Source organism: Oncorhynchus keta, chromosome 25 (assembly GCF_023373465.1).
Source record: "Oncorhynchus keta strain PuntledgeMale-10-30-2019 chromosome 25, Oket_V2, whole genome shotgun sequence".
Taxonomy (NCBI): Eukaryota; Metazoa; Chordata; class Actinopteri; order Salmoniformes; family Salmonidae; genus Oncorhynchus; species Oncorhynchus keta.
The window spans coordinates 8409191-8425940 of NC_068445.1; the positions used below are offsets into that span (position 1 = coordinate 8409191).

Consider the following 16750-nt stretch of genomic DNA (forward strand, 5'->3'; position numbering starts at 1 on the left):
CTTTTTAGTTAATTTGACAAAATCTGTCTATCCATTCTAGCCATGGCCCAAATATGGGTAATTTATATAGAGGACTCATCTTTACGTCTGCCATTATAAGTCTGTGACAGCGTTGTGTGTGATTGATTAAGACTAAAGCCGTGGACTTCAGAGATCAGGTTGCTTTAATGTATCAGAGTTCTCTCCTGCATCCAAAAGAATAGCCAAAACATTTGTAGAGCACAAATCTTCTGCCAAACTTTGCCTCTCTCCAAGTGCATCAATTATTTTAAAATACAAAAGTGAGAACAGCCTCTCCTTATAATGCATCAACACAACGCTCATTTTACATATAGTGAGGGAAAAAATTATTTGAGCCTAACCTCAGCTCGTGTACCTGTATAAGACACTTGGGAGCCAGAAATGTTTCTGATTGAGAAGGGGTCAAATACTTATTTCCCTCATTAAAATGCAAATCAATTTATAACATTTGACACAAGTTTTTCTGGATTTTTTTTGTTATTCTGTCTCTCACTGTTCAAATAAACCTACCATTAAAATTATAGACAGATCATTTCTTTGTCAGTGGGCAAACGTACAAAAAAATCGTCAGGGGATCAAATACTTTTCCCCCCTCACTGTAGATAAAACCACATACCTGCATCCAAAAGAAAAGGCAAAACACTTGTAGAGAACAAATATGTTCTGCCAATCGTCGCTTCTCTCTACAACATAGACGCACAATACACAATAGCTACAATAACACATACAGTACCTTAGCTAGCTCGTAACCACATGTTGAATTCAGAATGTTAATATCATCCTAACAAGTACAATTACAATAGCATCTTTACAATACCATCCACTTATGAGTAAACTCTAAATATACAACATTATTCATGACTCTGTACTTAAAGGAATCTAACTTTCCTGAACATGACAGAAAAAGTGTGCCAAACTCTCCAAGTGCAATAAAATGATTTGAGCACAAGCACACGGGGCAAAAGGTATGTGCTCCCCTATTTCCCAGGATGCAGGTGTGGCCGATGTGAAATGGCTAGCTAGTTAGTGGTGGTGCGCGCTAATAGTGTTTCAGTCGGTGACGTCACTCGCTCTGAGAACTCGAAGTAGTTGTTCCCCTTGCTCTGCAAGGGCCGCAGCTTTTGTGGCGCGATGGGTAACGATGCTTCGTGAGTGACTGTGGTTGATGTGTGCAGAGGGTCCCTGGTTCGAGCCCAAGTTGGGGCGAGGAGAGGGACGGAAGCTATACTGTTACACAGGCATGCATAATAACAAATCAACATGCTATATTAATATATGAACCTGTTGAAAGTCACAAAGTATTTTAATAACTGTTACATATGCACCACACAGAACGCACTGCAACTTCCTCTGCAACTCAATACTGCAAGGCAAACGCAGTGTTCCATTGGAAATGAATGTACTTCTGGTGAACCAAAATGCAATAACGCTGTCGGTGTGATCATCGACATTTGAGGGGCTGAGACCAAGCACTCTCCAATACATTTTCCACCGGGCTGCCAGAATCCCAAAGGCGCATTCAACAACTAACCTTGCCCTGGACAATTGTTTGTTAAAGATCCTTACAGGCTTTGGCAATGGCAGCTGGCGTCCAGCGTAGGGCCTCATGAGGTTGGATCTTAAAGGGAAGGCCTCATCGCCGACGAAGACGTGGGGAACAGGTCCCAGGTCTTCAGCTCCAGGGAGTGATGCAGGTGGTGGAATCTCCAGGGTGCCATCCTGAAGTGCCTGGTCGAAGGCAGAGTCCCGGAGGGTCCCGCCATCACTCCCCTTCCCGTAAGCACCAACATCGACAACACGGAAACAGTAGATGGCATCTACGACAGCCAAGAGTACAACTGAATATATACTCTTGTAGTTGTAGAATTGCAAACCTGAGCACGGTGGAGCCTGGATTACTACATGTTTCCCTTCAATGGAGCCAAGACAGTTGGGGAAATTCCACCTCTCCAGGATCTCGGCAGCGATGGCCCTCCAGTCTTCCTCCTTGGGGACAGGCATGTATTCACCAACCAGACAGTCCCAAATGGCTTGTGCCACAGAGGGGACAATGCCTGCCACCGTGGACCGTCCAACTCGGAAGCTGAATCCAATGGTCCTGTAGGAGTCCCCTATCGCGAAGAATCTAAAATATAATTCAAAAGAATTATCAATATTGTGTGTAACTTGAATTCCACCCACATATTCTATCTACTCATTGCTGTTTATTATGCTCTACTAATTAGATTGTAATAATCATCAACCATCATTAACAATGTCTTGAAACAGTACAATTCAGTCTACGACTATATCAATAAACTGTAGTCCAGGCCAACTCTAGTCTTAGAAAGAATGGTACTATCTACTTAAAAGGGTTCTCCGGCTGTCCCCATAGGAGATCCCTTTTTGGTTCCAGGTAGTACCCCTTTTGGTTCCAAGTAGAACCCTATTGGGTTCCATGTATAACATTTTCCCCAAAGGCTTATTACCTGGAACCAAAAATGGTTATCCTATGGGGAAAGCAGAAGGACACTTTTGGAACCTTTTTCTCTAAGAGTGTATGTGAGTCCAATAAGAATGTAATGAATGACTCTAACTGTATTGAACAACCATGCGTCCTGGAGAAGACTAGCCTACCTTCATCAGGGCAGAAGGCACCTCAACTTTCTTTTCATTTGGTGACATTGCATAATTAAAAAAGGATTATAAACCAACTTTGGGAAAGTTATCATCCTAATGAACATTCTGTAAAAGTACATCTGATATCAAATAGGAACTATTAACTAGAAAGCCTTTTAGCTAGCTAGGTTGCACATAAAAACAATGTATCAATCAATTATGGTATCAAAAGCTTTAAAAATGTACTAGAATGTAGTTTACCGGAGACAAATCGCCAGGAGTTCAACTGGGCTGATGGACTCCCGGTTGTTGGTATCCATCCGGGCGATCCTGGCTCCAATCATCTGGAGCAGGTGATCAAACTGGCTTCGGTCCAGACGAAAGTAACTTCGGAATTCCTCTCCAAACATTCGTAGCTCTTGAATGAGACGGTGGAACTCCCCTGCCTGCTTTCGGGACTTTAACCGTCTCTGGGACCACACAGACCTGCGCTTTCGGCGGGGCTGGTCACGGCTCAACGGCGCGATCAAGACCACCTTCTTCAACGTTGGTCTCATTGTTGAAAGAGCCTACTCTGCTTTCTTGACTATGTATTATTGCATTTCCCGCCAAAACTGCATTTGAGGGAAATTATATTATAGTCTCTCACAATTAATTTGTGGATGTCATCGAATAAATAATATCCTTGGCAAATAAATGAATAAAAAAATGTAATGAAATTCTCCAGTCAAACTGTTTTTATTATGTAAATCACACATTTTGTTTACTGGATATGTGTGCAACAAAAATTCAACATTCACATTTTGCTACTTCCTGTCAAGTCTACACATGCAATTTGATGCATACGTTCGACCACACAGAACGCACTGCAACTACCTCTGCAACGCAATGCTCCATTGGAAATTAATGTACTTCTGGTGAATCGGAAAACAAAAAATACAGTCGGTGTGTTCGAAGCGTCAGGCAATGAGGCTACAACCAGTGTTCCGGCCCAGAAGCATGGTTTCGACTTCTCCTACAGGTTTGCTTCGGTACCGCAGTTTAACTGATGCCCGGCCCAGAAAGACAATTTCCCTCGACGGCCACATAGAGAAATCAGACTAGAAAATTCATCGTAAGACTTTTTAGTAATCACCATTGTGCACAAAACATCCATTGAATTACTCAAATAATTGTCGCTGAGGCCAATTTTGTTTTACATCACTCACAACGAAGATATAAAATGTTTATATTCATCTAATGTCTACCATGCTTTTTGGATGACCTGATGATGTCGCTGCTGCTCCCGGTGCACATTGAGTCCTGCGCATTTGATGTTGGTTCATATAAATCGGATGCAACTCGGACATAGACGGTCCACGAATCGGCATATACAAATATGAGTAGATAAGCTTGAAAACTGTTGGACATCTTGGATGCAGTCTCCAGTTATGATACCTCAGTGGCTACAACCCATAGGAATCCCGACCCAGTTGAATACTTTGACCACTTTAAAATGGTGGAAACATGGTGGCCACTAGAGGTCTCCACCATTCTCTACTATGGGGTAACTGTATATGTGGAGTGTCTGAAAGTGGGCGTTGCGAAACAAGAGGGAGGTTCAACACCAGTGGGTGTGTCAAGTCGAAACCTAACAGCCAATTGGGGAGATCTGTTGCCACTCAAGACTGTTTTGCGTGGCTACTTCCTGCTTCCTTGTAGCATTTTAGCTGAACCAGTTAGGCAGGTTAAGATAATTAACATGGCAGGTTAGGAGAATAAATGTAGCAGGTTAGTATAATTATCATGATAGGTTAGGATAACTCATTTAGCAGGTCAGGATGATTAACGTGGCAGGTCAGGATAACTAACATAGCAGGTTAGGAGAATTAATGTGGCAGGTTAGGAGAATTAACGTGGTGTCACGCCCTGACCTTAGTTATCGTTGTTTTCTTTATTATTTTGTTTAGGTCAGGGTGTGACGAGGGTGGTATGTGTGTTTTTTTACTTGTCTGGGTTTTTTTGTACATCTATGGGGTTTTGGTTTGTCTAGGTATATATAGGTCTATGGTGGCCTGAATTGGTTCCCAATCAGAGGCAGCTGTTTGTCGTTGTCTCTGATTGGGGATCCTATTTAGGTTGCCATTTTCCATGTTGGTTTTGTGGGTTATTGTCTATGTGTAGTTACATGGCAGCACTTGTTGGTATGTAGCGGCACGGTTGTTTAGTGGTTTTCACCGTCATCAAAAGAAGCATGTATGCTTATCACGCTGCGCCTTGGTCTCATCAATATGACTAACGTGGCAGGTTAAGAGAATTAATATGGGCTGAAACTGGCAGATTTTTATGGGGATTTCTTATTATGTTACGGGTACATTAATATACTCAAGGATTTTTAACTGCTCAACACATATGCATGCATGTGCTCACTCCTGGGGAAATCATTTGTGGAAAATATCCTTTCTATTTGTATTTATTATGGTTCCCCATAATGCATAAGCAGCAGCTACTTTTCCTGGGGTCAGGCAAAATTAAGGCAGTTTATACTATTTTAAAACATTACAATACATTCACAGATCTCACAACACACTGTGGGCCTTCAGGCCCCTACTCCACCACTACCACATACCTACAGTACTAAATCCATGTGTATGTATACTGCGTGTGTTATAGTGTGTGAATGCATGTGTCTGTGCCAATGTTTGTTTTGCTTCACAGTCCCTGCTGTTCCATAAGGTGTTTTTTTAATCTGTTTTTCAAAATCAAATTTGACTGCTTACGTCAGTTACTTGATGTGGAATATAGTTCCATGTAGGCATGGCTCTATGTAGTGCTGTGTGTCTCCCATAGTCTGTTCTGGACTTGGGGACTGAAGAGACCTCTTGTGGCATGTCTTGTGGGGTATGCATGGGTGTCCGAGCTGTGTGCCAGTAGTGTCTCAGACAGCTGGCGGTTATGATATCATTCAGGACCATAAATAGCAGTAGGGATGAAGGTGCACCCATGACCAGCTCTGAAACCAGAGAGGGAACAAGCGGAGAAGTCGGTGGGATTCAAAACAAACATACAGTTTAATAACTTGAAAAAGTCTATATAGAACTTGCAAAAAAGGCATTAGGTGAACAATAGGTAGGTAAAGAAATAAAACAACAGTAAAAGACAGGCTATATACAGTAGCGAGGCTATAAAAGTAGGGATGATACAGGCAGCTTTCAGGCTTTGAGGTAGTATGTACAGAAAGATATGGTTAACAGTGACTATGTAGGATGAACAGAGGGTTGCAGCAGCAATTTTGGCAGATCATTTCAGAAATAGTCTGGGTCCATTTGTTACCTGTTCAGGAGTCTTGATTTGTGGGGTAAAGACTTTTGCAGCCCTTTCAGAACATCCGCTATCTGGATTTGGGTGAAGGAGAAATGGCTGGGGAGGCTGGGGTCTTTGAGATTTGTGGGGGTGCCGGGCACCGCCTGGTGTAGGGTCCTATGCCAGGCAGAAAGCCCCAGTGATGCCAGCCGTAGAAAAATGCTCTGTATGAAATTCAGAGGTGGATTTATCGGTGGTGACAATGTTTACCATCCTCAGTGCAGTGGGCAGCTGAGGATCTCAGGTGCAAATCTTTTATTTTCCATGGACTTTACAGTGTCCCAGAACTGTCTTGGTGTTTTGACCATTCTTGTTTGTGCTGTTTGAAAAAGCTAGCCTTAGCTTTCCTAACTGCCCCATCAATGAGAATGGTTCCTAACTTTCCTGAAAAATTGGTATACCAGTAGTCCACAATAATCTACAGTGCCTTACGTTGAGGGATAGTTATTCTGGCACCCCTTGCCAGGTCTCTTCCGACCTTTTGCCATCATTTCAGGCTTCAAACATAAAGATATAAAACTGTATGATGGTTTTTGTGAAGAATCCATGCAAGTGGGACACAATCAGGAAGGGAATGACATTTGGGGAGCTCCAGTTTCAAACGTGGCAGATTTTTAACAAATCAAAACTGAAAATCCAGTTGCAAAGGTATTTGTCCCAGAATCTTTAGCTTAATACTTTGTACGCCACCTTTGCTCAATGAATAGCATTACAGCTTTTGTCCAGGTGGGAAAGGGCAGTGGGGTATGTCTCTGGATCAGTTGGTTGGGTTTGCAAATGGAGTGGGAGGGTTTCTGGGATAATGGTTTTTGAACCATTCCTCCTTGCAAAACAGCTAAAGCTCAGTGAGGTTGGATGATTGTGTCCCATTTGTTGAACAGCAGTTTTATATCTTTTGAAGCCTCGATTTGATTCAGGTCTGGCACTTGAATGGGGCAAAAAAGTATTTAGTCAGCCACCAATTGTGCATGTTCTCCCACTTAAAAAGATGAGAGAGGCCTGTAATTTTCATCATAGGTACACTTTAACTATGACAGACAAAATGAGAAAAAGAAATCCAGAAAATCACATTGTAGGATTTTTAATTCATTTATTTGCAAATTATGGTGGAAAATAAGTATTTGGTCAATAACAAAAGTTTATCTCAATACTTTGTTATATACCCTTTGTTGGCAATGACAGAGGTCAAACGATTTCTGTAAGTCTTCACAAAGTTTTCACACACTGTTGCTGGTATTTTGGCCCATTCCTCCATGCAGATCTCCTCTAGAGCAGTGATATTTTGGGGCTGTTGCTGGGCAACACAGACTTTCAACTCCCTCCAAAGGTTTTCTATGGGGTTGAGATCTGGAGACTGCTTAGGCCACTCCAGGACCTTGAAATGCTTCTTACGAAGCCACTCCTTCGTTGCCCGGGCAGTGTGTTTGGGATCATTGTCATGCTGAAAGACCCAGCCACGTTTCATCTTCAATGCCCTTTTTTTTATTGACTTGGCCAAAGATTTTGATACGGTAGACCATTCCATTCTTGTGGGCAGGCTAAGGAGTATTGTTGTCTTTGAGAGGTCTTTGGCCTGGTTGCTAACTACCTATCTCAAAGAGATCAGTGTATAAAGTCAGAAAATCTGCTGTCTCAGCCACTGCCTGTCACCAAGGGAGTACCCCAAGGCTCAATTCTAGGCCCCACGCTCTTCTCAATTTACATCAACAACATAGCTCAGGCAGTAGGAAACTCTCTCATCCATTTATATGCAGATGATACAGTCTTATACTCAGCTGGCACCTCTCCGGATTTTGTGTTAAATGCTCTACAACAAAGTGTTCTTAGTGTCCAACAAACTTTCTCTACCCTTAACCTTGTTTGGAACACTTCCAAAACCAAGGTCATGTGGTTTGGTAAGAAGAATGCTCCTCTCCCCACAGGTGTGGTTACAAACCTCTGAGGGTTTAGAGCTTGAGGTAGTCACCTCATACAAGTACTTGAGAGTATGGCTAGACGGTACACTGTCCTTCTCTCAGCACATATCAAAGCTGCAGGCTAAAGTTAAATCTAGACTTGGTTTCCTCTATCGTAGTCGCTCCTCTTTCACCCCAGCTGCCAAACTATCCCTGATGATAGTTAGGATGACCATCCTACCCATGCTAGATTATGGAGACATCATTTATAGATCAGCAGGTAAGGGTGCTCTTTAAGGTCCCGAAAGCACACACATCCCAGGGTCGCTCTTCTTTTCAGTTCGCTGCAGCTAACGACTGGAACAAGCTGCAACAAACACTCAAACTGGACAGTTTTATCTCAATCTCTTCATTCAAAGACTCAATCATGGACACTGTTTCTGACAGTTGTTGCTTTTTTGCGTGATGTATTGTTGTCTCTTTCTTCTTGCCCTTTGTGCTGTTGTCTGTGCCCAATAATGTTTGTACCATGTTTTGTGCTGCTACCATGTTGTGTTGCTACCATGTTGTGTTGTCATGTGTTGCTGCCTTGCTGTGTTGTTGTCTTAGGTCTCTCTTTATGTAGTGTTGTCTCTCTTTATGTAGTGTTGTCTCTCTTTATGTAGTGTTGTCTCTCTTTATGTAGTTGTGTTGTCTCTCTTGTCTTGACGTGTGTTTTGTCTTATGTTTATATTCTATTTTGTCATTTTTTTAAATCCCAGCCCCCGTCCCCGCAGGAGGCCTTTTACCGTTATGAATAAGAATTTGTTCTTAACTGACTTGCCTAGTTAAATAAAGGTTAAATACAAATAAATAAAATAAAAATAGCAATCTGGTGCCTGATGGCACAGTCGCTGACTAGGCACGTTACCATTGGTTGATTCACGCTGTACACTATACATCCGCATCACGCAGTGAAACATAGGAAGTCATTGGGCGCCTTCGAGCGGATCACTTTTATTAAGTTGTTGACCATCGTTGTTCACTGTCTTTCCAAGTCTGTTGCATTATGGTTAAAAAAAATCTGACTTGCCGACTGCATGAACTTTACAAAAATGATGTGCTCAAAGGTCCTGCAGTTTTTGATGAAGTAACCTTCTAGTCGCTGCAGATGCTTCTCACAAACTGCACCACCTGCATTGTGAGAAGCACTATTTGTCAACCAGTAATTTCTTGTTTGACCACTACAAACATGGCAAAATAAGTGACTGAAACAGGGAACCAACTTTGCCCGATTCTAAAACTGCAGGGGACACAATTCACAAGTGATATTTGAAACCTCTTTCTAACCCACATGTCAAACCCATTCCACGAAGGGCCGAGTGTCTGTGGGTTTTCGGTCCACCCTTTTTCTTCATTGAGTAGTAAGGAACTCCCCTCACCTGGTTGTCTAGCTCTTATTTGAAAAGAAAAAATGAAACCATGCAGAAACTCTGCCTTCTGTGGAATGAATTTGACACCCTGCTCTAACCAATGAGTTGTACACATGTTATGTTTCCAGTTTGTGAGTGTGTGATAAGGGGGTATAGAATAGTTTATTTCAACATTTATACAGACAAACCTTTCTAAACAATAGCAGCTATGTTGACACTGCCATCCATGTTGATCTGAGCCTTGCTGTTGGAAAACCAATTCAGTGTACGACTTTCAGCTGTGGCAGATGCACCTCCCCAGACTTTACTCGCTGACTCTGTCTACCGTCGGTTTCGTTAAGTTTCCAGCTTGAACACACTCATTCACTGTCAATGGAAGGAAAGCGAGAGAAGCAGAGTGGGCGGTGGGACCGTTTAGCGACTCGAGCATGAGCGAGGGAGCTGAACGGGACAGGAGAGTGACCAATCACCATAGCTTCCAACCCTTACTGGACTGGCTGACAATGGCTGTTAATACCATAGAAATAGATAGAGGACTCTTCTTTATATCTCTGCCATTACAGCGTCTGTGACATCATGGGCAGCTCCATTGAGGCTAAAACCCATAGGAATTCCCACCCAGTTAACTATTTTGACTACTTAAAATGGTGGAAGCGTGGTGGAAGCCCTCAATGGCGCTGATCATGCTTAAATGGCCTTTTGACCACTAGAGGCCTTTTTCATTCTCTATGGTTGACATGTTGCACTACCTGGCTTGCTTGCTAGCTTGTTAACACCCACACGAGGGCGAGGTTAGCGTGGCTATGCGACTGCTGCTTTTATAGTGTGAACGCTCTGTGACATTGCATTTCCACAAAACACGATGGGTGTGATGAAATAACGGAGCCCAATTCATTTTCAACAGAGGGGAGCGTCAACAGAGAGGGACCAAAGTTGGGTAAAGCTGAACTTTATGCAAACGCTATTGACCAATCGAAGCTGACTATAGTTTCTAGCCCGTACTGGATTGGCTATTGATACCTAGCACGACCTAGCCTACTTGCTAGCTTGCTGGGACTGACATGAGGGCGAAGCTAGAGTGGCTATCCAAATGATCATGTTATGTGGAAATCCCTTCCGAGCAGGGGAACGAGACCGAACTGTTCTGTGCGTGTGTAACAGTATAACTTTAGAACATTCCCTCGCCCATACCCGGTCGCGAACCAGGGACCCTCTGCACACATCTACAACAGTCACCCACGAAGCATCGTTACCCATCGCTCCACAAAAGCCGCAGGCCTTGCAGAGCAAGGGGAACCACTACTTCAAGGTCTCAGAGCAAGTGACGTCACCGATTGAAACGCTATTTAGCGCGCACCACCGCTAACTAGCTAGCTATTTCACATCCGTTACACGTGCACCCTTTATACAGTGCGGCACAACTGGAGATGGCAAACACAGACACTGGTTGTAAATTAAATTGCGATGTAACTTGTAGCACAAACTGTGTGCACTCAAAAGCAAGCCCTACAAAGTTCCAGACCGTCAGAATTCTATTTGTGTTTGGCGCAGTACGGAAGTAGGGATGGAGGGTGTGACAGACTTCCCACCGCCACACAATCCCTTCAGATCTCTTCAAGTGTGTAGGTAGGGTTTAGAAGTTGATTTGGGATCAGACCCAATGTTTCATTTGAGGTTTTGTCCATGAACACATGAGTCCTAATGGCCACTAGAGGGTGCAAGCAGACTGAATTTAACCTTTCAGACTGAATTTAACCTGCGTGATTTTGCTATTGATGTTTTCATGGACAAAAATCTTGATTTATTCGTACAGGACAGATCTTTGGGGTTTTGAACATTAAAATGTTCTTTTTTTCAATGGATAGATATCAAAGTAAAAAAATCACAGTATCTCAAGTGTCTTTCAATGGATGGTTTTTGATTATTTCCATGGGTCCAGTTAAGCACAACAACAATTGGTTTATTATAAAAATGAAACATTGTGTCAAATTAAAAGTCAGACAATGAATAACAAAGTGACACAAACTTGTGTGAGAGAGAACATGCCTTGACACACACGCATGCTCAAGCACACACACACACACACACACACACACACACACACACACACCCACACACAAACACACACACACTACGCGCCGGGGTCTTTGTCTGTGCGATTAATCCAGTTCCCCTTGTTTGCCTAATTAAAGATAACAGTAATTAAGTGATTGGGAGGAACAACATGCCCGTGTTCCCTCACGCTCTGAGTGAGATGATGAATATGCAGAGGGAGTCAGGGGCCCCACCGCGCTCAGGGGTCAGGTGAGTTAAGATAGACTTTATTGCACCAATAAAAACCCAAGTGCTTCCTCTAATGGAGAGATAAATGATCCGAGAGTCAGTGGAAGACCTTTCCTTTAACCGCTGCCACAGCCGCAATTAACACTAACGAGAGACTAGAACAGTGGGTCGTAGCTAGACCCCGCCGTTCCTGCGTAGCTACCATACCGGTAGCCTCTGCTGCAAGGTCTGGGTCAGTTTACATAAACCATCTCCGAGTAGGAGGGCTGATCTAGGATCAGGTCCCCCCTGTCGATGATTATAGTCTAAAAGAAAAAACGTATCCTAGATCAGCAGCACTTCTACTCTGAGAAACTTTATGATTACGGGCCCTGTGGCATAGGAAGCGTGTCTACAGTATATTGTGAAAGCAAGCACCCTAATGTTAACTTCAAAGTCTAACTGCAGAAGACAGATTGTCACGCGTGATGAAGAAACCTACACCTACCTGTAATGTGAGATCATATCGCTCTTGAGTACTTATATACTCCCCTCACTTTTTCTCTGTCTCTGCTCTTAGACACATTCACTCATACATTACATACGAGCACACACATACAAACACACACACCCTCAGGGCTCATGTGATTGATGTGAGCTTCGGAATTAAACCTGCTCAAGCTTTGCCATAATTATCCATTCCTTTGTCTGTGTGCTTTATCTAAGAGTTCATTCCCAGGTCTAATGGCCCTCTACTGCCATACCATACAAACACACTCATATTCTCCTCTCTCTTTCCCTTTGTGTGTTTCTCTCCTAAACCCATAACTACACAGACATGCACATACTCACGCACTCATATTGCACAGACACACATAATACAAACATGTAAAACCGACATCATGGAAATACACATACTGGTCCATCTCTCTGTTTCTCTCTTTCCTCCTTCCCTGCATGTTTGGTAACTCCATATCTGTGGCCTTGGGCAGGGAGTGTCCTGTTGTCTCTACTCTCTTACTGGACAAAGAGGCTGCGCACCGCAGTCAGATGGTCAGACATCCACCTATAGATCGTTAACGTCCCCTGAGGTGGGTAAATTTGTATATTTAACTAGGCAAGTCAGTTAAGAACAAATTCTTATCGACAATGACGTCCTACCCCAGTCAAACCCTAACCCGGACGATGCCGGGCCAATTGTGCGCTGCCCTATGGGACTCCCAATCACGGCAGGTTGTGATACAGCCTGGAATCAAACCAGGGTCTGTAGTAACGCCTCTAGTACTGAGTTGCAGTGCCTTAGACCGCTGCACCACTCGGGAGCCCCCGACAGGGATGGGAAGGGAAATGGCTGGAATGGGTCTGAGCCTATTCATTAGGACACACCGTAGCAAAATGTTTTACAATGGAAATTGGTTGGACAAGTTCAGGTTATCCTTCCCGGCTTGAATCTGTTTTTTTCCTAGCGTTTTTGTCTAATGTATACGAACTGTGTGTGAAAGTCTAGTAGGCTGCAGTAGATTTATTTCTAACTGTTCAAAACTGGAGTTGTTCATACTTCGGGTTTCTGAGAAAAGCCAAACGTTTGACTTTCTCTTTTCAGCCCTTTTTGAGTACTTTACCCTCCATTTCTATTGTTGAGGCCATGAAAAAGAATATGAACACTTATCCTTACCCTCCTCAAAAGGTTGGAATGTTTTTGGGAGGTTAAATGAACCTCTTCTCCAAGTAGACTGTCCCCATGGAAGAAAGTGAGAGATGAAAGGATTGAAAAGGGAGAAAGCATGGGACGGAGGCCAACAAGAATGCCCCCTGACCCCTTTTTGTAATCCATAATGAAGTGTAATAATCTCTAATCAGGTAGAATAATGTGAACCATTAACACCGACAGCAGAATGGAGATTGGATGAGTTGCGTCAGAGGACCTTGTTCAAAGGACAACCAGAGGGCATCTAGACCCTCACCTCTGAGCACTGAATCACCCTGAATCACAGAGAGAGAGAGAGAGAGAGAGAGAGAGAGAGAGAGAGAGAGAGAGAGAGAGAGAGAGAGAGAGAGAGAGAGAGAGAGAGAGAGAGAGAGAGAGAGAGAGAGAGAGAGAGAGACAATATGAGAGAGAGGAATCAAGAGAAGAAAGGGGGGGTCTAAGGGAGAGAGAGAAAGAAAGGGTTGGAGAAAGACAAAGCAAGATAAGAGGCCGTGCAAAAAGTGAACGACAATGAAAAGAGAGAGTTATTGTAATCTGCGGTCCTCTCTGGGTGACCTGCCGTTTAGAGTGCCAGCGCTGACAGCTTCTCTCTGTTGCTGGGGCCGATGGTTAATGCTAGGTGAGTTTTTCATTAGCCGGGCTTTACTGTCTCGACGGGCAGCAGACACGTCATGTGCCAACTATCCCCACCATCAATGGGCTGGCGTGGTACAGACGGCGAGGCAGCTATTACCGAGTGGCAGCAGCTGTGGTCCGTACTCCCAGCACCCGCTAGCAGTGAATCATATACGTTAGCATGTTAGCATGATGAGGGTAACTCATCCAGGCAATCTGCAGGGCTGGCTTTGAAGGCAGCTGTGTACAGTTGTAGGCTATTGGAGTGCAATACTGCCTTATCAACAAAATAGTAGTCTCCTTGTGTGTGGGTGTACTTTAATGGCCTCTGCCAAGAGATGTGTGGACCTTTATGGCACAGGAGGTAGAGTGATAGCCCTCTAATCGAAGGCTTGCAGGAGTTTGTCAGGAGTGAAAACGTCAACATAGGTGACACACAGTAACTATGTTAGCAGGTGACATATACAGTACTATAATTACAATGGTTTGAAAGAAGCATTTTAATATATTTTAGTTGTTGCAGATCGAGTGTGTAAAGTTTCTCAGTTGCACAGTGGAGTTGCTCTCTCAAGGTCCTGAGTATCCTCTGAGGTCACACTTTCCCTGGCACTGGAAATTCAAGTTGATAAAGAAACCTCTTAAGAATATTATAATTTCATTAGTGCTGTTCTATGGTGAAAGCCCTTGTGCCCTTGTGGGGGTCTTGTTCTCTACTGTGTGCTGCTGTCTTGTAAAGCCACGAGTTTGTGCAGAGACGGAGAAGAATGCATGCTTGAGATCGACTACATTGCAGTTGGCAACTGCAGACTGACTGATGATCTACACTACAGGTCAAATTTTCTAGAACACCTTCTCATTCAAGGTTTTTTAATTTGTACTATTTTCTACATTGTAGAATAATAGGGAAGACAGGAAAACTATGAAATAACACATATGGAGTCATGTAGTAACCTAAAAAGTGTTAAACAAATCTAAATATATTTTAGATTCTTCAAATAGCCACCCTTTGCCTTGATGACAGCTTTGGCCCTCTTGGCATTCTCTCAACCAGCTTCAACTGGAATGCTTTTCCAACAGTCTTGAAGGAATTCCTACATATGCTGAGCACTTGTTGGCTGCTTTTCCTTCACTCTGTGGTCTGACACATCCCAAACCATCTCAATTAGGGTGAGGACAGGGGATTGTGGGGGCCAGGTCATCTGATGCAGCACTCCATCGCTCTCCTTCTTGGTAAAATAGCCCTTACACAGCCTGGAGGTATGTTAGGTCATTGTCCTGTTGACAACAAATGATAGTCCCACTAAGCCCAAACCAGATGGGATGGCGTATCCCTGCAGAATGCTGTGGTAGCAATGCTGGTTAAGTGTGCCTTGAATTCTAAATAAATCACAGACAGTGTCACCAGCAAAGGACCCCCACGCCATAACACCTCCTCCTCCATGCTTTACGGTGGGAAATACACATGCAGAGATCATCTGTTCACCCACAACGCGTCTCACGAAGACACAGCGGTTGGAACCAAAAATCTCCAATTTGGACTCCAGACCAAAGGACAAATTTCCACCGGTCTGATGTCCATTGCTTGTATTTCTTGACCCACGCAAGTCTCTTATTATTATTGGTGTCCTTTAGTGTGCAAAGCTGTCACCAAGGCAAAGGGTGGCTATTTGAAGAATCTCAAATATAAAACATATTTTGATTTGTTTAACACTTATTGGTTATTACATGCTTCCATGTGTGTTATTTCAAAGTTGTGATGTCTTCACTATTATTCAACGATGTAGAAAATAGTGCGAATAAAGACAAAACCCTTGAATGAGTAGGTGGTCTAAAACGTTTGACCAGTAGTGTACAAATCACCTCACATCCTAAATGACAGCTCGTTATTATGTGTAGAACAGCTAGTCTGCAGACGCCAACTGCAGTCGATCCCAAACACACACCTTTTCTCTATTGTTTACCCTGTGCGGATGAATAGACCTTAGTTTACGTGCACACTGATGGTTTAACTCAAGTAGATAACTGCAGCGATGTAATTGTAATTGCTCCCCCTAAATGCTGCTGGATTAAACGACGAATCTATCAATGCAATTATATGTTTTTATCTATTACCACAATTTCTCTCATACAATGGTATCAACATAATAAAATGTACTATCCATTTCAGAGAATGTTATATCTCTGCTCTGCTTAATGTGTGTGTTGTGTGTGTGTGTGTGTGTGTGTGTGTGTGTGTGTGTGTGTGTGTGTGTGTGTGTGTGTGTGTGTGTGTGTGTGTGTGTGTGTGTGTGTGTGTGTGTGTGTGTGTGTGTGTGTGTGTGTGTGGATGAATGAGAGCATTAATGAATTAAGCTGCTCATTATAATGGTCTGCTCTTGTTGGTCATTAAAAAAACTCATGTAGAATTTGTCACCCTGGCCCCGATGGAGTCTGGGTAATTATGGTTAATGTCTCATCTCCTATTCAAGGCTGGAGCGTTATGCTTAGGAGGGTCGTGCAGCAACAACCCCCTGACCTCATATTTTATTCATCTTAACAGTCATATTATTCGTGATTAACAGATTTTCACAGAACAAAAGTTTGATTCATATTCATGTCATACAGTTTAGTTAATCAGTTTTTCTAAGATATAATGACGTGTTTGCCTTGCGCAAACGAAATATTGTCATCTCACTTTCAGCCCCATTCATATTCATTTTATCTCTTTGTCTGTGGTCTCTTGATCAGGTACAACTTGATATGATTAAGATGTATTACTATGCTATTGTACCGAGTAGATATATCATGGGACTCACACACACACACACACACACACACACACACACACACACACACACACACACACACACACACACACACACACACACACACACACACACACACACACACACACACAC

The 16750-nt window shown here is 43.1% G+C and overlaps 1 protein-coding gene across 2 annotated transcripts; it reads right to left on the reverse strand.

Moving 5' to 3' along the window:
* Positions 1-168: 168 nt before the first annotated feature.
* On the reverse strand, positions 169-4118 carry LOC118357898 (uncharacterized). Of its 2 annotated transcripts, XM_035735206.2 has the most exons (3): positions 3867-4118; positions 2881-3719; positions 169-2146 (listed from the first exon to the last, which is right to left on the reverse strand). In XM_035735206.2, exons 2-3 carry the CDS (start codon positions 3174-3176, stop codon positions 1285-1287), a joined length of 1158 nt encoding a protein of 385 aa, XP_035591099.1. In that variant the 5' UTR covers positions 3177-3719; positions 3867-4118; the 3' UTR covers positions 169-1284. The 2 variants fall into 2 exon arrangements, with proteins under 2 accessions (XP_035591099.1, XP_052335933.1); XM_052479973.1 differs by having other exon boundaries at positions 2881-4118.
* Between the last annotated feature and the right edge of the window lie 12632 nt (positions 4119-16750).